General features: G+C 34.8%; 2 protein-coding genes across 2 annotated transcripts; one reads left to right on the forward strand and one right to left on the reverse strand.

Annotated features, from left to right (window-relative positions):
* Nucleotides 1-104: 104 nt before the first annotated feature.
* LOC120334695 (uncharacterized) lies at nt 105-18338 on the forward strand. The gene is made up of 12 exons (XM_039402202.2): nt 105-243; nt 315-422; nt 1012-1074; nt 1346-1399; nt 1823-1855; nt 2302-2364; nt 2668-2704; nt 3044-3095; nt 5204-5251; nt 16888-17024; nt 17346-17513; nt 17864-18338. Exons 1-12 carry the CDS (start codon nt 128-130, stop codon nt 17951-17953), a joined length of 969 nt encoding a protein of 322 aa, XP_039258136.2. The 5' UTR covers nt 105-127; the 3' UTR covers nt 17954-18338.
* Nucleotides 18339-18737: 399 nt separating this feature from the next.
* On the reverse strand, nt 18738-20478 carry LOC120334698 (uncharacterized). Its single transcript, XM_039402205.2, has 2 exons — nt 20021-20478; nt 18738-19096 (listed from the first exon to the last, which is right to left on the reverse strand). Exons 1-2 carry the CDS (start codon nt 20441-20443, stop codon nt 18926-18928), a joined length of 594 nt encoding a protein of 197 aa, XP_039258139.2. The 5' UTR covers nt 20444-20478; the 3' UTR covers nt 18738-18925.
* Nucleotides 20479-21822: the final 1344 nt, after the last annotated feature.

Below are 21822 nucleotides of genomic sequence, written 5' to 3' on the forward strand. Positions count from 1 at the left end.
TATTTTTAAAAATTAAGAACATGACAGAAAAGTAGCAAATGTAACACACAACAGATAAATTTATTATGAATATATGAAAACTGCATAACAATTTCTATTTTAACAGTTATAAATAATTATATTTATTATGGCTCGATATTCATCCGATTCTGATTCAGACGGCAGGAAACGAACGAGTAAAAGACCAAAAAAGAAATCAAAATCAAGAAAACGAAGCCGAAGCACAAGTTACGAATCTAGACGGTTAGTAAAAGTTAGAGTTCTGCTACTAATATACTTTTCGTCCTATATTTCAATTTTTCTTTTTTCTACAGATCACGTGACTCTAGAAGAAAATCTCGGTCCCGATCAAGGGAACGAAGTTACAGTTCAGATAGAAGCGGGAGATCAAGGTCACGTGATGAGCGTAAACGAAGACACAGGTATTGTATATACAGGCATTATAATCGTGAAATGTGTGTATTTTTCTAAAAACTTGGAACTCTGTCCATCTAACTTCGGTCCACACTGGTTATTTTGAGTGTCTGAGTATCTCTGAATGAGAACGCGCGCCCTTACTCTGTGTGACTTTTCTTTGTAAAACCCCAGCGTTGTAAGTCTATTTTTTTGTGATTCTGATTTTAAATTTTTGTGCTTCAATTTCTTCCAAGAACATTGGTTATGGGGAATTGAATTGAATTGACCACCTCACAGGTGTCTGAGTCACTCATGAGTGAGTTCGCGTGATCTTGCGATCTTTTTTATAAGTACTCCAGGATTGTAATTCTAATTTTTGTGATTCTAAATTTTCATGCTGTAGTTTTTTCCAAGAACATTGGTTATGTGGAATTGACTACCTCACAGCTGTCTGGGTAACTCTTGAGTGAGTGCGCGCGATCTTGCTTTGGATAAATATCTTCAAAATACTCCAACATTGCGATTGTTAAACTTAATTTGGATAAGGCGGTTGAATTTTTTGAGGTCAGCCTTCACGCACATCTGCTTATTATTGTCTTGCAACCTGCTTCACAGATCACGAAGTGACGATTCTTACAGATCAAGAAGGTCTCGTAGAAGATCGCGGTCTAGAACAAGGTTGTATATTTTCTCCTGCTTTTGAAGATTAAAATAGACGATAATTTGTACTCCGTATCACTTAAGTGCCTAACTATAAATAACGATTTTATGTTTTGAATTCGCGCAGCGCGTCATCATATACTGTGCTTCTTTCCCACTTCAATTATTATTAGAAGATAGTTTCGAGGAAGACAATTTTTAATCCGCTATGGAAATCTGTTTTGAGACAAAGCCCACTCATTTGAAAATTTAATTCAGTCAGTTTATGACAACACACAATCCATTTCAGATCACCTCGTCGCAGACGGAGCAGGAGCCGAACAAACTCGCGGGAAAAGTCGGAGTGAGTAGACAATCAAGATATGCTTCACAAAAGTTTTTTTTAAGAAATCTAAAGATATTGTTTCTTTTTATATTATACTTATTGGACACAGAGTGTACACATGGATTGTTTTGTTAGAATGTTGTTAGTATTATTCTCCTTGTTGTCGTGAAAAAAATCGCTTTTCTCATTAACTACCTGACTAATTGCTTTGAAATTCCCATGGTTAAAGATTGAATTTGTTCCTGGAAGGCTGTTTCAAAAACTTTTGTGTGGTCTATGAGATTCGTGTGCGAAGACGTCATCAAAATTGAGATGTTTCTAGCGTTTCCGTGTTCGTAGTGAACGGGCGAAATCATGAAGACTGCGGTACTGGTAGTCTACTACCCGTACTACTTCGTTTTGCACTTCAATTTCCTTATATTTGATGATGTCTTGTTTTAGGTATTCAAGAAGGAGAAGCTTGTCACGCGAAAGGTAATATATATATATATATATATATACAGGGTTAACCAATAACTGAACCCAGGCCATTTTGAACATATTGTAGGAGAGAAAACATAACTTTTGTGCAAAGTGTCCCAAATTACTGCAACTTTTCAGTATAACGTACAATCGTACACAAACAGAAGTTCAAGTGTTCAATAAATTTTCATCATTTTCATAAAATAGTTTTGAGTCACTCTGTAGATAGATATTAGTTTTGAGGAAAATTTCACCTGCGGAAATTCAATTCCACACAGAAATATTTTTTACAAAATATTCCACACGGACAAAATTGAACCCTATATTGATTTATTCTACTAAGAGGCTTTTCGTTTAATTGATTCTTTGTGTACTTTCATATTTTTTGGACTAGTATATCCTATGTGAAATTTTCAGGTTATTTTAAGCTTCCATTTTTAATATTCTTTCATGTGTAGATCCAAAAAGAAGAAAAAATCGAAGAAAAATAGTCCAGAACGTTCACCACCACAAAAGAAAAAGTGAGTTTCAACTATTCATTATATTTTGGGTACTCCGGTAGTGTGTGTGTGCCAGGTTAGAGTTATTAGGCCATAATTTTATTCCGATTTTCCTTATTTTAGTTATATTAGGAGTTTGGAGACTGTCTGTGTTAGCCAAGTGAATATACTCCCTGCCCATAGGTTTCAGATCCTTTACACAACTTGATGTAAAGTAGGCGAACAAAATTAGTTACCTCCATATTGGTACACACACTTCTGGAGCGCCATATTTTGTTATATTTGATTTCATTTTAATATCATTCTGACGCCTCTTTTTTTCAGAGACCCATGCGAAGATATTCCTGGTTTTGCTGAAATGGTTAGTTGCCTGTACGTTACAGCAGATGCCTGTTTGGTATAAAATAACATCCTAAACATTTCTAATTGAATATGAAGACGCTATTACCTTTACAATTTTAATTTGATAAATTTCAATCTAGCAATATGGTTGAAAAATTTATAAAAGAAAGGGACACGGTATTTTGGATTCGATTTAAGTATTCTATGAATAGTCAATTATTTTGAATTGACCATTACTAGTATGTACAAGAAAAAATTCACGAAAAAATCTCAAGTACTTAAATATTTTTAAGCCATATTGTATATATTTTATAATTCTGCTGCTTCGAATTGGTAACAATTTCATTACTTGTTTTAGACACCTGCTCAACAAAGCCGCCTTCGCGTTCAAGCGGCATTCAATGCAGCTGGTAATACATTAATGTTATTAAAAATTGTAGACAAATTCTAAATGTTCCAATTTGAAATATAGGCGAATATTTTTTCTGTACGTTGTAGAGCATGTCCAGTAAAAATGTAGTGAAGTGGTCCCAACGTTTTTTTTTAAGTGACCCTGAATTTTTTAAAAAATAAATTTTGTAATAGCTCGCCCCAGGGGTTTGCTCAAATACTAGGCGGCATGTAGTGCTTTTATGGCTGCAAAATTAACGGACTAATATAAAACAACCATTTTTACATAAAATTTATTTTCCTAGAAATTAACTCAAAGTCAGAAAGCTGCGCTTATATACCATAAGCGAGTTTTTGAAATGGAGGCGTGGCCTTACTTATGCAAAATAGATGCTGTCTAGCTGTGAAACCTCACAAATATACAATTGCTCGCGATTCATAGTAAATTCCATAAATACTCCTTTCATATTAGTGGGATCTTGTTCGGAGAAAAACAAGTGCAAAAAGATTTTGCAAGCAGTAGAGTGTGATGACTTGCTGTCTGTTGCCCTTTTTTTTCAATATAATGAAATGATAATGCAAGTTTTAAATATCAATCCTAGCCTGTGTTAAATCAGTGTCAAGTTCATTTACAGCTCATTATGTTTGTCCTTGGGAAAGAGCCATAAAATATACGATTTCAATTTAACCAGACCGAGTTGATAAAAGATTACATTTCCCTCTTAATCCAATCCTAATTTGTTATTGATAACTTCTTTGGTAATTAGAACAGCTGAATATGTTATGAGATTATTTATGTTCCATTTCACAGTTTCCAATAACACAAAACAAAACAAAATGGTGTTTTAATCAACGCGATGAATCAGTCATACGCTCTGTTTAGATATATTGATATATCAAGACCATTTAATATCATTTTACGTATCTGTTCCTTCATTTGTGAGGTCATAACCTCAAGCCGAATCTAATTATTCTGTTATTAATTCAATTCCATTCACACCGCCAGATAATGTCGTACGGCCTGTGTTTATGTCTTTTGGGTACGAGTGCTTCTGTTGCTCAGACCTTTGTGACCGTCATCATGTATTTGAACTTTATTTCGTCGTTTCTAATTGCCCTATGGGTTAACCTATCTTTTATACATGGTTTTGAGTTCGTTGTGATATTTTTTGCTCAGCAGAATCATCCTTTCAAACTTGCAATGTATATTATATGAACAACATCTTGCGTGATTTGAAATTGTTACTCCGAGGCCAGGGTGTTATTATATATTGCGACCTTGTCCTTTCCATGGGTTAATGTCCCGGTAATTATGACATTCCAGAAGCGAGAACAAAATCAAATACAAGTTATGTTTCGCTTATTACTCCACTGGGATTCGACAAGACTTAGTTGTTGGTTATGCTTTAATTGCCACGATGGCAGAAAATAGCTGAGTCCCCATTGATAAACGAAAGCCAATCGTTAGATCCCCGCGTCACGACGAGACGGAACATTATGACGAAACCGCTTCACAGTCCTGGGTTTAATTTAATACGTGATTATATCACCTTCCTAATTAAATGACTTAGTTGTTGACATATTTGTTCCGCTGCTTTCAAGTTATATAAAGTTACGCAAATGAAGCTATCGAGGTCTCTAAGGTAATAGTGAACTCTGGTGATATGGTACGTGCGCAATACATTATTATAATATAGTTTCGCGTGATTTTTTTTCCATACAAATCCTACTGCCCCAAGAAGAAAACGTCACCGCTCCAAATAAGAAAATTAGTAATTACCTGGTTAAGGTGAGGGCTGGGAATTCAGATTGCACACAAATTTAAATTTTCAAATAATTCCTGGATAATTCCACCGATAAATAATTACCTATTTGTTATTTTAAAAAGGGGCGAGGGTGTTTTCCTCAAATTTTACATTTTTGCTTTAGTGCCGGGGGCTTTGTACATTTTGTAAACGATTTTTTCGAAAGATGGTGTTTTATTTATTTATTCTATGAATAAATTCTAGAACATGGCAATAGAATTCTTTACGGTAACGCTATATGAAAGTATTTTTTACCCTTTTTGTAACGCAACCTTTTATTCAAGATTTGGTAACGGTAACTCATTTATATTTGTCATTTTCAGAGGCTCAATCATCCGCATTTGAACCTGAAAAGGGATCACCTGCAGTCGGTAACGTATATTAATTTTAGATTATTGTAATGCTTTGGTTCTGTATATCATGGCATACTGGTACCTGAAATATGGGATTTTACGGCGCCTTTTCCTGGGTTACTTCCTTTTACAATGACCTCCGACCCGGTCACATTCTCAGCAAAACGCTCCTCAAAATGGGGATTGTTTTACTTTTGCAGCTTTATCAAGTTAATCACTGAAGCTCATGTAGACTCATTTTTAGATTTTATGAAATTTTCTCAACTTTTTAAACATTGTTTGTATACCACTCAGCCTTTTAGTTAGATTGTGGATAGATTCCTCTATTTTTAAATACAGTTTCGAAGACAAAAAATATGAAATAGGCGATGAGCACAAGTCTATATGCAATCAGATGCAAATAGACGTGAATGGAGGCGCTTGCAGAAAGGCATCCAATCCGTTATTGCCGCAAACATTCGACGATGGTCCCAGACCGAATTCGGAATTTCTAATTGCCATAGCTTTTCATAATTCCTCCCTTTGATAACAAAATCAAGCGATCCTAAATATATCTTCCATAATTAACGAATTCCAGTCCGAGTGAACTGTACGTCTGATGAGGCATTCCCAGCTGCCGACATACATGGTCTTAGGCGGGAAAGGCCGGTCAAACTAACACCAAGGGCTAAAAGTCTGACGTCATTGTAGGATCAAAAAGACATATGATCCCAGGTTCTCGAGGAGATATTGATGTAATTAGCATTTATATCTTCATTATTCACATTGATAATGATTTTTCCCTGTGGAATATCAAGACCTATAAACAGAAATACAAATTTCGAATGAGTCGCGACTAGTTATCGACTGAAATTTAATTGCGCACTAAGAAAAATGAGTTTAAATGTTTTGATATAGAAAGCGAAAAATATCATCTCTTGAATAGAAAATTAAATTCTGGTATCCCGAATGGTAAAGTTTCTCATGAGGCTTCGACAAAATGGCAGATTTTGTACTTCCAACAAATCGACTCAATAATTCAATTCTTTAAAGTGCTCCCGCTAACGAAAGACTAATGCAAATTTCATTTAATTTTACCGCGACAGTGTAGGAAAGATCTTTTAATTAGAAATTTCCATCGCACCTAAGTGAGGTGTTTTCCCTCTCGCGAACTCTGCCAATGTCCATTACAAGAAACTAAATGGGGAAAAAATGGAAACGAAAATTCGGAAAACTGGCGTGTCGACACTAATCGTGTTGCTGCGCTGTTTCTAACTCAATAATGTCTCGATTTTTATTGGCGCCCAAAACGATCGTATTAGGTAAATTAAATTGGCTGCAGTAAATGGAAATTCTTTCAATTTTGTCCGTAACTTACTAACTAATGTAATTGTAATTTTATAAATGCTCAACTCTAAAAGGTTTCCGAGTCAAGAGAAAATCATTGTCAATATCGTCAGACAATTGAAAATCAAAACTCACTAGAATCAAAGTAAAACGGAAACTTGAATTAATTTTTGATTGTTCTGATTTTATATACTCTCGCAATTTTGTGTCGATTTTTTATTGAGAAAAATTAAAAAAAAAAAAATTCTTTTTCATTTAAGATAATATCACGGACTTGTATGTGACAGCAAAAATAAATTGCATTCTGGCCAACCTGCAATTTTGTGTCAGGAGACGGGTCATTTTTTTTTCATCAAAAACTCAATTAGTATCGAAAAAAATGAAAACACGTCATAATATCTCAACGAAAAGGATGCTGGAATTCGAAACGTATGTTACGCTCGTTATATAAAAACGTTCGCCCCAAAAACATGAAATATTTTCACTTTCTATAGAAGTTAAATTGACGAATAGCGTGGACGAATTGTACTAAAGGCAAGTCGGGTCGGTCTCTTTGAGTTGGGTTAGAACTACAAATTAGGGCAGAATTAAACAGATGACCATTTTACATTGTATTAAAGCTATACCATTTAAGCAATATTTGTCAGTAGTGCGTACACGTTAAATACCGTATATACATAAATAATCACACTCACAATTCTAGTGTTATTACCAACCAACGCACTCTCATATATATATATATTATATATATTTAGATAATCAAGTCCATGCTTCCAAAAACAAATAACTGGCTAACTAATCCCATACCCGACATGGATTGGTAACAGAACGAGAGGCCGTGGTTCGCCATACGATTGAACTGCCTTATCGGCTTTCCTCTCCCGGAATAAATATGTAAATCCTATACCATCCTATTTTTGGCCGGCGTTGTCGAATAAATGCGCAAAAATTATCTAAAAATTAAATATGAGGCCTAAATTTGAATAGTCCACCCACCGTGTTTTAGTAACAAAATGGTGACCCCGTTTGACATTTTCATTCTCACTGAGTGACATCCAAATATTTATTATATTATTAGACATATTATGATCATAAGTCTCTCGTTATATGCTTTGATTATTTATCTCAACAACGGAAATTGCTATTGTGGTTGCAATTTACAAACACCCTTTAATTATTAACTTCCGTGTTGAAATGCGCGTCAAAATGAACTTTGCGTGACATCGCTCAGCGTAATAAATATGAAGACGTGATGACGTACAAGAATTTGACGTTGAAATACGTTAGGGATTTCATTGAAACAGGTACCGGTATATTTTTTTCCCAGTATATTTACGAATATAGAAAGTTTATGTTTTGAATGTAATTGTGTCATCATGATACTTTTTAGATAACTCTCTAGGCCTGACATGAGCAAACTACGGCTCGCGGGCCAAATCCGGCCCGTTGGGTAATTCAATCTGGCCCGCACGATACTGCCACGACCAAACCAAAACCAAATTTTGATGTTTTAGCTAAAAAAAAACTCAAGGAATTTGTTGAGATTGCGATTGAATTTAGTTTGGGCACGAGGTTTATTGTTTTCCACCGTTGCTTTTGTAACACTGTAAACATTGTTTATAAAATGTAACTCTCTTATGTTAAAATATGGCCACCCCACGCACGAACCACGTATATATGTCGCAAAGTCGACCGTTGATGAAAAAAATTTGCAGAATCGTCGTTATTTAATGGCTCACCAAACAAAAGTGTTTGGGTTATCGCTTCTTAAAATAATTTGTTTGCAAATTGCTATATTCCTTATGGCTTTTTCCGCTCTCATCGCTCATTGAATTTATTACTCTTCCGCGCTATGAATTATTTTATGTTTTCCCTCAAAGCTAATCTCAGCAAAACGATCGTAAGAGAGATAATAGCAGAAAAAATCAATTTTAGCTTTTCCGACATAATAATATTTTCTGAGAAATGTACTCATTATGTTCGCGCAATAGGGTGAAATATCTTCAAATTATGAAAATATACAACACTTTAGTATGTAATCAAGCATAAAACGTAGATAACTCATGTATATAATTGAAACTACCCCGAACTCGAATTAAAAAATTAGACAAATATCTTTACCAAATGTCGCGGCTCCATTTTTGTGTTTTTACGATCGATATAACGGGTGCTTAAGTAGGTGAAAGCGTCGGCGGTAAAAATTATTTTTGTCCACACACACATAAATTAAGTGTTCCCCTAAAATATTACATATAATAATTCTTCTGTGTAGAAATACGTTTTGTCGCTATTTGAAAAAAATGTTGGGAAATAAAGTTACGTTCAAGATAGTTATTCGATGAATATCAATAAACTTTGTCGTAATTACAGATGTGGCCTGTCGCGCGGAGACAGGAGACCCCCCTGGATCTATGGGGTTTCTGCGGCCTTAGAAGTCTAAAATTACTGAATTAACATATGACCTTCACATATAAGACAATAGGAATAAGTCATTTTTTTACGTTTTTTAATACTTGTCTGGGAATATAATGAAAGGTGAAAAAAATTCTAGCGGTCTCTTCAGGCCAGCTTCGATTTTTATGGCACGTATATTTGTATTCCGTTCATGTTTAGAAGTTAAAATGTAAATTAGTATCATTGTGTATCGATAAATTTAAATTTACAATTTAAAATGTTAAAATTAGGCGTTAGTCAGGGGTGAACAAGGTTTTTGGACCGGGGCACAAAAATTGTGGCCACCTAGACTGGCGGGCCATGTAAGCAATCTCAACAAATTCCTTGAGCTATTTTCAGCTAAAACATCAAAATTTGGTTTTAGTTCGATTGTGAAGCATCGGGCGGGCCAGATTGAATTACCCAAAGGGCCGGGTTTGGCCCGCGGGCCCAGCTTGCCCATGTCAGCATTAGAGCATTATGTGGGTATCGATACCGATAAAATTATTGTAACATATCAGTTTTGCTCACAAATTTTTTTACATCAAGGATTAAATCAATTTCCAACCTACAATGAGCAATGTTTGAATTTAAAATTTCAATTTAAATCAGAATATTAATCAAATTCTTTATAATCGACTTCAGTCCAAATCGTGAGAGTATGTAAACTACTAGTCAGAACACCATGGTACTTTTCAGGTATTATTTTATTCATTCAACCATCAGTGTCATCAATTACATTTGGCGTCGTTCGGTCGTCATTTTCGGTGGCGGTCGATAATCTTTAATTAAGCGGACGTAATGGCGTTTCATCCTAAAAATCTAGCCCCTATTCGATTTTGTTGTGTGATAAACTATTAAACATGGGCCAATATAAAACATATGTATATTATCTTCGGCCAAGTTACAAGCTCGTTACGAATCTTTAATGTGATTTTTACAAAATATCCTCGTTAGGTCACTAATTAAAATCAAAAAGTGACCGCTTTGGCACTTATGGGCAGAAGTCCATCCTCCGTATGTCCATTTTGACCATTGATTGATTCAACGTCATTAAGAGTTAAAGTTACGTCATAAAGTCATACAACGAGTTCACGTGTCTCTGTCCAAGAATCGAATGCTAATGTAATTTAGGTTTCAATTTTCAGTCGTAGTCGGTTGTTTTAATAAATGCCTGTGTGTATGCGTCCACATAACAATAATTCATGTTAATTACGTATAAAACCACTTCAAACTTGCGTTTTTTTTACTTAATTACACTTTTTTACAATTCTATGTTATTGTAAAATCTTGCTGCACACTAACACAACACATGTATTTCTTTTTCGCGTTTCGTCTCGCCGAAGTCCGACTCATTCAGCATATTTTGACTATCACTAGTAAAGCGATGGCATGCACGTAAATATATTAGTCATTACTTTGATGAGTTTGTTTTCAATTCAATTTCCCCAAAAAACTTTTTATATAGTTTTAATATATTTTTTGTCATAATCCCCACTTCGGAAAAATTTTAAATCACAAGTGAAAGGTTTTGGCAGGCTATCCCCTGGTATACACTTTATATATGGGTAAAGAAAGTGCCACACACTACTCCGGCCTAATAATTTGCGGCGTAAAAATTATTTTCAATAATGTTAATGCCACTTTACCTCACTTTTCATGTCCGCAGAGGCGCTATTCCCACGGGGACCTCCCTAATTGGACTACTTGCATAAGATAAACGAGCTATGTCGACACAGCCTAAGTGCTTGTAGCGTGATATCATTATTGGATAGTTTTTCATTAAGGTTTTCTTTATTATCAGTTTAATTTCGATGTTTGAAAATTTGGTACTCCCGTAGTGTGTGTACCAGGTTAGGGTTAGGGCATAATTTTATTTTGATTTTCCTTATTTTAGTTCTATTACGACATTTACGAGTTCGGGAACTGTCTGTGTTAGCCAAGTGAATATACCCCCTGCCCACAGGTTTCAGTTCCTTTACACAACTTGATGTAAAATAGGCGAACAAAATTAGTTACCTCCATATTGGTACTCACACGTCTGGAGCGCCGAAAATTAAATTTTGGGCCATGTGAAACCATGCTACAAACCTAGTGTCAAATTAAACTTGGCGTTACCCTATTTCTTAACACTAGATATTAATCGTCCGAATTATGTTTACACTAAAAACTAGAAACAATAAACATAGGATTAGATATGAGAGTGAATGAAATTATATTGGTGTTAATAACTGAATAAACATTTTTCGTCTTCTACATTCATCTACTTTCGAATTTTTTTGGACGTGGTAACATTTATTTATCAATTCTATATTTAACCAGACTTTTTTCCCATTTTTATAAATTCAGTTCATATATTCATATATTAAAATTCAAATCACGAGTAGCTAATAAAACCTGTGTTACGTGACGTTGCCACAAGAAAAAAAAAAAATGACCAAAAACCCAATATTCATGTATTGTTATGTTCGTAATGTATTAAATATTGTAACACAGTGGTTCCCTTTCATCAAGAGACCCAAATTTTGTGGAAAATCAATTTCTAAATTCTTGCGACCCAAGGATCTGCTCAAATACTTATAGGCCATAGGAAATAAAAACTTTTGATCACGGAAACAAAGGGAAGCCTGCAATTAAGTATAATAAATGAGGTATTTGGATATCGGAAATAGTATTCCAGTGATTTTCGTTTTTTCATGCGACATCTGGAAACTAGGATCCCGTGTGGTCCCCCGAAATAAAGTTCATGTAAAATCGTCGATAGAAGCGCCAAAAACACACAATTTTGGCCACGAGAAATCATAGCGAACAACCAAACAACCTTTTAGACTTCATCCTTAATTACTGTTTTTTACATTCCATGGCCTGAACAAAATCATGTCATGCGTACGTTGGACAATTCCTAGATCGCCTCAGTACCCCCAAAATTGCCTTACGTGCTGTGATTGGACAAAATAAGTCACGTGAACTGCGAAATTAAACTCGGTAGTTACTGTAGCTGTAGTGACGTAGTCAAAGCTTCTTCTTAAGTGAAAATGTGACTTTGTGAAGAAATAAACTAAGGTCTTCAAATTATCAAGATCAGGTGATAAAATATTTTAAGGCAGATTAGAAGTTATATAATTCCTGTACTTAATCTAAATCTAATGTAACCCTTGAAAAGTAGAAATTCACCCCAGTTTGGAAACCCTGGCTTAGATGAATGGAATTAGTGATTTTATCATTTTATTAATAGTTAATTACATGGTAAAAAATCCCCCAATGGACGAATAACTGATGTATCTTATGTAACCTTTAAACATTGGAAATTTCGGACGTGGAAAAAAAAACTGTTTATGAAAGTTATCGGATTTTATATTCGAACTATTATTGTAAAATCGAAATATGACTAGGTCTTATCTAAACAAGAACGAGTCCAATACTATACAAAAGTGTTATTTGGATATATCGTCTATTTCGAAGCTTAAATCAATAGTGTTGTTTATTCGACAGTACACACTGTTTCGTCATAAAGGGTATTTCAGATAAAAAGACGCCGACGAATCGCTTTCACACTATTAATAGACATTATCAAATAACAAATGTGTAAATTTAATATTTTTAATTGAAAAGACTATAGTCAGGAATAAATTATTTGCAATGTATTATCATATATATATAATAGGCCATGCGTGACATTGGAATTCAATATTAGGGCGATGTTATCTAATCATATGCAATGCTTAATCTAAGATATATTCTTCAAGAAAAATTGTTCAATATTTCAAATGTTATAACCCATAAATTCTATAGAAAAATACTATTTTTTTAATAATGACATTTCTGGCAGTACATAAATACATCTGATGATAATTATGAAAAATTGATGAACATCGTCTTATACAAAAAGACTAATTTAAATTTTGATCATGCTTTTTCTCTATCAATAATTGGCAGTAGAATTTATTCCGCAAATATTTGGGATTATCATTCTCAATGACACATAAATTGTTACCGAAGGAACAAACATTGAATGTCAAGACGATTTTATCTTCTTTGTCTTATTATTCAAATTCACTCCAAATAATTTAGAAATTGTTTGACATTTTATTATGTGACTATTGTGTAACTTTAGTTAAGTTGCAACTTTGCAGATTCCCTTCTATTGTCGAAATTTTCCCTTCATATCACTGACTGTAACCGATTACTTTTCTGGACACGACCTATGAATCGTTTTGTGATTATGTTGTTGTTCATTAACTACTGAACCAATTGCTTTGAAATTTTCAGTGGTTGAAGATTGTATTTTTCGCTAGAAGGCTATTACTTTTATTTATTTCAAAAAAACTGTATGTGTGTTCTACTATGTATTTCGTTTCGTTTTTCATTTTAAAATTTTGTGTGATGGCCTCTTCAAAATTATTATTTGTAGCGGATTTGCGACTTTTTTCGTGCTACTCTCTTGCTAGTGTTTTGCGGCACTGGTACTGTAAAAGGTAGGGCAGACTACTGCTTCGCTTTAGTCTTGGTGTCCATATATTTGGGCATCGCACTCTTGTTTTATATATGGTTATGTTACTGTGAGTTCTCGTCATTTACGGCTTTCGCGCTGAGCCAGGCTTCACACAAGCAGATATCGATTTGAGCAGCTACTGTTATTTGGAAGGACCGGAGGTGGGTGCATGGTTTTATTTTGAATTCGAGATGCGATGCCAACACAATTAACGCTTCAACCACTGAACCACCGCATGTTTCCCGTTTTCACTCCCAACAAGGCAGTGAGTGTACAAGCAGTCACAGGGACGGTTCCGGTTCCAATTCTTATACCGTAAATGAGCTGTCAGTTCTAGTTTGGAGAGTGGACTGACGAGATTCTGAATTTGCTTGTATGACTGTTCTAGCACAGAGGTGGGCAAGGCTTAGACCAGGGGCCAAAAATTTTGCCCACTTAAACTGGCCCTGTGAGTGTGTCGCAAAAGGTTACATTTTATGAACAATATTTACAGTGGTATAAAATCAGAAGTCAAAAACAATAAGCCTCGTGCCAAAACTAAATTTAATAGCAATTTCAACAAGTTCCTTGAGTTATTTTTAGCTATAAACAACAAAATTTGGATTTAGTTTGATTGAGGCAGCATCAGGCGACCCAAATTGAATTACCCAACGAGCCGTAGTTCGCCCGTGTCAGTTCTAGCACCATTAACGAGCCATTGTGGGTAAGAAAATACCGAATTTTGGATTATTTTGTTCGATATTTAAATGTTTTCATTAATCGCTAATAGACATCGGTACGGCCCATGAGATTTGGTGAAATGTCCAATGATTCCGAGTTTGTTTTGTCGTCGCCCAAGCGTTAAAACGGCGGGTTTCTCACGCTTCGTTGCACACCGATCAAAGAGACCTAATCCGACAACCACGCTGTCTCCGGATTATCCGGTAACCCTCTCGAGTACATTCTTCAAGATGGCGGCGTTGATACGTTCGGTTATGCAACTGATTAAATAAATAGGCACAACTTTTTTCTGAAATTTGTCGTCTTTTAAGGTTACAAAATAACTTACAAAATAATTACAAAATAACTGCCAATACCTTATTTCTTCCTCTTTATCCTATTTCCCCGAATACTTTGCTCAAAAAGGTTCACTTTTAAGATAATTCAACATTTGATATAAGTGTATTTACCCATATTGTATCGAAATAATTTTTTTCTTCTAAATTTCATTTGTTTTTGATAGTTTGATAACTGTGGAGGTTTAATTGAATATCAAAATTATCGGAAATAAATATTTTCAAATAATAGTTTTATGTTGGCACTATGTTCTACAAAAGTGCGTCTTTGGAAAATATCTTAAAATACACAAGAGGGACTTATAAATAAAATAAAAATGTTACTTGTAAAAATATTTTTCCAACAATTTTTTATTAAAATAGAAAGATTAACAAATAGTCTATTTTCGAAGCATGATAAAACAGATAGATTCACTTGATAGACACTTTGAAAATACTTTTATAATATTATATCCTTCACTATTTCACAATTTTGTATTTAAAATTGCTATGAGAATTTAAAATAAAAACTGACGTACGTTGTTTTGCGTCATATCAAAAAATTACGTTTTATTTTCTGCGTCTCATTTTGACATCTCGTCAATAATATGATTATATTTTATGATTTAGTGAAATAAAAAAAGATTTTGACGTAGATGAGTTCTGGGAAGGCCGATCGTTTGTTAATGTATAACCCTGACAGCAGCTTGTCCTAACAGTCCAACATTCTTTTACCCGTATCGACCGAAAACGAGAACTCTCTCTTGATAAATGGCTTCTCTCGTACACGCATGGATGAACTTTTTATTCGTTTTGATTGCTCGCCCCGATGGGAGGCGCTCCGCAGTTATTAGCCCCGCTATTGAGCTAGGTGCGCATTAATTAGAATGACGTTTATTGTACGCTTAAAAATACGAGATATCATCTCCCACTGTCATCCTGTCTTCTTTAAAATGCTGTCTGAGTCAGCGCGAGGATTTATGTTACCATGGATACTTTATTTTGACCTTATATGAGTTGCATTTTTTCCCGTGTTTTTTTTTTTTTTGAAATTTGTGGAATTGCGACTATTTACGCAATTTGAATTTTATGATCTTTTGTACAAAGACACTGTCACTATATTATAAAAATGAGAGATTTGAGGAAACACCCAACCACGTTTTTAAAAATCGAATTTCCAGCGCAATATGCATTCCTAACCCAAACTCTAACTGGATAACTACTCATTTTCTTATTTTGATCGTTGGCAAGGATGTTTTTTTTTGGCGGGGATTTTTACAAAAGATTATTATTATTTTTTTATTTTTCAATTTTTTAAAATGAAAGGCTGTTTCGTATTAAGTGAGACTGATGGTGGGTACTATCTTGTTTTCGCCCCAACGTTCATTTTCTTATTTGAATTTTCGATTCTATTTATCTCAGGTTTTAGCCCCAACGTTGATTTTCTTATTCTTAGGTTTTTCCGGTGATTCCCAACTTTTTTCGTTGATTTCCTCCCGTCGCCATTTTTTAATTTTGATTCCTTACAATGTATAAAAAGTACTTTATTTATTCAATCTTAAATGGTTTCTTCTCTAGTGTTATGCACAAGTCGCACTTCTGCTTCCGTGCGGTTTTGGTAGTTTATACTGTGTGCATAAATAAGAATTATGTTAATAATAAAAACCTAAGAATATCAGTAATAGTAATATAACGGCTAATACAAAGCAAAAACGTTGTTTGTCTATGGTAGGTTGGAAAATGTGAGACAATGGCATAACGTATCTTTACTTGTCTAATTAAAAACGCTATATTTTATGGAATTATTGGCATAATCGCTAATAGTGTTATCTTCCCTGTTATATAACAATAATTCACTATCAACATCGGTCATCGTGCTTTTACTCATCGAAGTAAACACATTCTACAAATACCTATTAATTTCTATCAGTCTATTATTGCATAGTACTTCAATCATACCTGTAAAGTCGGCTGAAGTTGTCACCCGATTCTGACTCCAAACTCCGACTGGTGGACAAAAAATTTTGAATCCAACTTTTTAGGATCGAAAGAAATTTGGACACCATCTCTCCCCCAAACCCGAATGAAATAAATTTTGATCGAGCTTTCTTCAATTCTGTTCTGATTGCTTAGTCGACTTATTTAGTTTTCGTCGAAAATTTTGACATCGATCGATTTCCCCTATTATGAGTTTGAAATTCTGAAGAATTTCTACCACCGTCCGTACTTCCCCGACTCTAATATCCAATAGATACAAGCCAAACTCTTAGTCCCCATAGCTCTTTTTTACCTCAATTTGTGTTTCCAGCTTTGGGTTGTAAAATACCATGCGTTTTCTATATCCCATCGTATGATTCTTTTAATTTTAGTTGAGAGTGCCATTGATCAGATGGAACGCGCTCAAGTTATTGAAGATATCGAGGATTCCGACTTCATGCCAACGCACTTTTCATCATCACGCGCGAATAAAAGTAAAGAAATATCTAAGATGCCTTCTTGGCCATCGGTGGGTTTGCTTGTATGTTTTTATTATAAGGTGTACGATTTATCAGAAGAAACTCTTATCTCAGAACATCTTCTCATAATGCGAGCATAGTTTAAGACAAAATGACGCATTAATTAAGACGACCTTTGAGAAAAAATCTTCCTATACCTTACCATTGCACAATTTTTGATACTTGAGCGTTTAGCAGATGTTTTAAACATACTTTTATCAAAAATATATATTCTGTTTTTTTATCTGACTTCCTACAGAAGTTCCTATGTACACGTTTAAAAGAATATATAGGGGTAATTTTTTTCCCCAATTTTCAATTTTACATTTTAGAATCTGGCTGAACAAGAAGACTACCATGAAATGGCAATATTCGGAAATAGTGCTATTCTTTCCCTTGACGAGAAAGCGAAGAAGGAAATAAGTGAAGTCAATAAACCGTTGGTTAAAAAAACAATCAAATGGGAAGACCGAGACCCGAAGACTTTGGCTCATCCAAATGTAAGAAGTAGATTCGCATGTTTCCCGAAATACTTTGTCATATTCGTGTTGTCGTACTCTAGCGAGAACATAACTTTTGTGCAAAGCGTTATAGATTAATGAAAGTTTTGAGTACAATCATACACAACAGATCTTATTAAGAAATTTATAGTTAAAGACGATTATTGTGTACGTACGTAATTGTCACGTCACTCTAGCGAGAACATAACTTTTGTGCAAAGCGTTTTAGATTAATGAAAGTTTTGAGTACAGTCATACACAACAGATCTTATTAAGAAAGTTATAGTTAAAGACGATTATTGTGTACGTACGTAATTGTCACGTCACTATTCTACTTTCTAAATTTTCAGTTGCACATAACACACGAAGAAGCAGAGAATAGATGGCTCGAAAAGTTGAATTCAATGAGAAGAGACAAGTTAAAATCTAGGGGAACTTGATCATAAATAAGTTTAATTAATACTTTTGGAACAAGACCAGAACTGAATAAAAAATTGGTATTCCCGAAGTATATAAACCAAGATGGCAGACAGCGGAACGTAGAATGTGTACCAGGTTAGGGTTAGACCATAATTTCAGGTAAAAATACTAAGGGTCACATGGCTAGTCCCCGAACTCGTAATAGAACTAAAATACGGAAAATTATGGCCTAACCCTGATCTGGTACACATACTACGTTCCGGTGTCCGCCATCTTGGTTCACATACTTTGGGAGCACCAAAAAAATTTGTGTACTATTCTTTCTGAAAAATTGTGTTCAATCTCAAATTCGAATTCGCCGTTGAACAATTTATTTATATTGAATAAATGTAATCAAATACGCTGGTTTAGGTGTGTTCCGTGACATATTTTATGACAAAAATGTATAATCAATTTCACAGGGGTTCCTCCAGCTTTTTGGAATGTTTCATTGTGGTTCCAATTCACCAAAAAGGTTGAAGACCAATGTAATAGACCAATTCGCGAGCTCGATAGCTTCACAATTAACTAGTGTATCTGGCATCATGCCAACCACACAGCACAGGGGCGTTTCTAAGAGTGGGGCAGTCGCGCAGCACGATGTGTTGCTTATAGTCCGATGTTTTAAATAAAAATAATACAAAACATTTCACTCTCAATTACTCCTCTATATATTCCATGTATATTAACATCTATCATTTGTTCACCCCCAAATTATTTTTGAGTTCAGGTATAAGGGTCATCATTATCAGGAAGCAGAAAAGTTTAACACGCCCATGCCACCACCTCACCCAAGGATATGATCAGGAATGGAGAATCACAATTCTGTAGCTTTGAAATATGCACGCGCGCATACTTGCAATCCATCATGTCAGTGCTTAACGAAAATTATTGTTGGTTCTTGTAACTTGCACGTTGAATATTTTTACAACTTTGGGTTTTTGTATATATATTTATTCTCCCAAAAACACATTTGATAATTTACGAAAAAATGTTCCATCCCTACGACTCTCTTTCGGAACACACGATACAACTTTTTCCTTCATATCTTGTATTTTCTTTTGCATCTCTTGCGTCAATGGGTGGTTTGTTCCCAACTCTATCTTATACTGCTTTAGTGTTTCCTTAAACATATAAACAAAAAAACACTTAAATATATACTTTACATCAAGTTGAAGGGACTGAAACCTGTGGACAAGGTGGTATATTCACTTGGCTAACACAGACAGTCCCCGAACTCGAAGTAGAACTAAAATATGGAAAAACAGAACAAATTTATGGCCTAACTTGATACATATACTACGGGAGTGCCTAAATATATATATATTTACTTATGCTGCGATAAATAAACTATGGTAAAAACACGATTGATTTTCACAGCGGAATGAAATATTCAGTATGGGATTTGCATCAACAATCCACGAGATATACAACAGAGCACACGAGCTGTTCGCGTTGCCCGTATTTCTTCACCTAACAGTAGGGCTGGGCATTTACGAATACCGGATGATTTCAGAATCGAATCGAATACTTTTTTCGAATTGAATCTTGACTACGAGATATGTAATCACATGTGGCATTTTTATTGTATTTGGTCTTCTCAAAGCATGATTTACTGAATTCGCGTTAATGCAATAAAGTGATATATATATCAATAACTCACAAGGAACAAAATAGTCATATGTCAGGATTGCGTTATAAAAGGTATCGCTTCGATAAAAAAAAAATCGGGGAATTTTCACCTCGACCTATGGTGGACAGAGAGAAGAAACAAGATGGCGGCAATTTGAGATTTTCGTCTAACTCTAAACTGATTCGAATAATTTACTATTCGATTCGAAATGCCCAGTCCTACCTAACATATCTCTTCTCAGGATATTTAGGAATTAGCATATGCAATAAATTGTGCCGATATTCACAATATATATATCGTTATTTACAGTGTTCGAAATTGAGTGAGTCAGATTCTAAATCTCGACTACTGGACTTAGTTTTTAACTATACGCATCACTGGCAAAATTTGAAACTCCGAACTCGTTTATACTAACTTGTAGAATTCCCAAGACTTCCTCATTTATGGAATGCTCTATAGGGGCGGGAATTTCGATTGCCGTTTGTTTAGTAACATCACGAATATAATTCAAATGGTCTTCGTCTTTAGCGAATTGTCCCAAAGATGTCATTTGGGTCCATCTTTTAATCAATGTCATGGCTTTGATTTGTCGATTTAATCTTTTTGCCACCGACTTTAGTGTTTTCTTGGGTGACTCTTCGGCTTCTGGCTCGTTTTGTGACTTGACAGCTAATTTGGCAGCCGCACCCCACATTCCCCTCTTTGGTTTTATGGAGGGGGCTGCCGCCTCGGTGCTCTTGCTTGAAGATTGCTCATTCTTTTCTTTTTGGATTGTTTTCCCATCGATAGGGTCATTTTCTTCATCGGTTTCGATATCCGATACGCTTCTTTCACTCATTTTGAATTTTGCTTTTCACACCCAAAACAACTGATTAATTTATTGCAGCGTCAGGATTTAATTGTAATTATTCCTCACGATTATGACATCACATGGCAACTTAGCTTCCAAACCAAAGCTTCAATATTAAACCAAATCACGGAAACTTTGTGCAGATCGTCGCCCTGATTGCTCTCGACGCAGTGTACAATAGGTGCAATGCAAAAATCGTTGAGTTCAATTCTTGTCATTTCGCTCCAACATAAAAATGTGAATATATATGAAAGAAGCCGCTACAAAACGCCATGAGAAAATCTTTATCGCGCTTATTTAAAACCATCGCTATATTTTACATAGCACTCATCTTCTGTGCTTATCTGAGATACCCCTTGATGTTTTTACATTATACATTCCGCACTTCGTCTTGGAAAAAACTATGCTTGAAATTGCAAACTAAAAAGTGTTGTTGGTTAACTTGTTTAAATGAATTAGGTGATTAGGTTCAATTTGTATACATGTGTGAAGAGCGGCGCCACGAGTTTGCCTTGAAACCAGATGGAATTGCGACGTTGTTTTGTACCTGGGATGCTTCACACACTTATTTGCTAATACTTGGAAGCTGTGGTGGAATTCAAATTTTTTGTCAGCTGGTTCCTTCACAAAAGTTATATTTTTCAGCCGATTCTGTTACAAACAGAACATTGACAGTAACCAGTAATGCTAACCGGTTAGCTAATCTTAGAAAATTCCGTGAGACCGATGCAAACTGGCTGAATTCCACCACTGCTTAGAATTTTTGAGAAGTGGGTGGCATCATAATGTAAAATATATTTTAAATAATGATAAATTTCGACCCGCCGCCGGGATTCGAAGAATTTCGAGTATGCAGAAAGTTGCATCTTTCCAATAAAAACAAACATTTTAACGTTCGAACAAGAGGAAGTTTAAATAATTAAATTGTTCACACTTGCCTAATTACCCAACCCATATTAAAAGTATTTTGTTCAGGCAGAATTAGAGAAACATCTATTTTTTTTTTATTTTGCTAATAATATTGTTGCGCTGTTCATTACCAAATATTAGTTGAGTGGTGTTGACAAAAATTATTGATTCTTGGCAATTTTGGTTTAATATTAGGTACAGTGGGTGTCTCCTCCAGCATCGATTATTTCTTACGGTTGGGTGATTGGTTTAACTTTGGGTAATCAGTCAAATATCAAAGATATCGTGACAATTAAAACACCGCTCAAGCCACTTTTTCACTCACTCATAAATTTCCAGAGATGACAGGATGTGATGAATTTTTGAATCAAATAATTGTAAACGCTAATTACTCAAAACAAGCATCAAATAATTTATCGGGGTCATAAGGTCAAGTATTCGACCAGTCTTGTGATTTT

This window comes from Styela clava, chromosome 15 (assembly GCF_964204865.1).
Source record: "Styela clava chromosome 15, kaStyClav1.hap1.2, whole genome shotgun sequence".
Taxonomy (NCBI): Eukaryota; Metazoa; Chordata; class Ascidiacea; order Stolidobranchia; family Styelidae; genus Styela; species Styela clava.

Coding starts and splice junctions, on each gene's coding strand:
- LOC120334698 (XM_039402205.2), bottom strand. CDS start 20,443: ATGAGTGAAAGAAGCGTATCGGATATCGAAACCGATGAAGAAAATGAC. Junction 19,097..20,020: donor AAGTCTTGGGAATTCTACAA/GTTAGTATAAAC, acceptor TATATGTTTAAG/GAAACACTAAAGCAGTATAA.
- LOC120334695 (XM_039402202.2), top strand. CDS start 128: ATGGCTCGATATTCATCCGATTCTGATTCAGACGGCAGGAAACGAACG. Junction 1,856..2,301: donor AGAAGCTTGTCACGCGAAAG/GTAATATATATA, acceptor TTTCATGTGTAG/ATCCAAAAAGAAGAAAAAAT. Junction 17,514..17,863: donor AGACTTTGGCTCATCCAAAT/GTAAGAAGTAGA, acceptor CTAAATTTTCAG/TTGCACATAACACACGAAGA.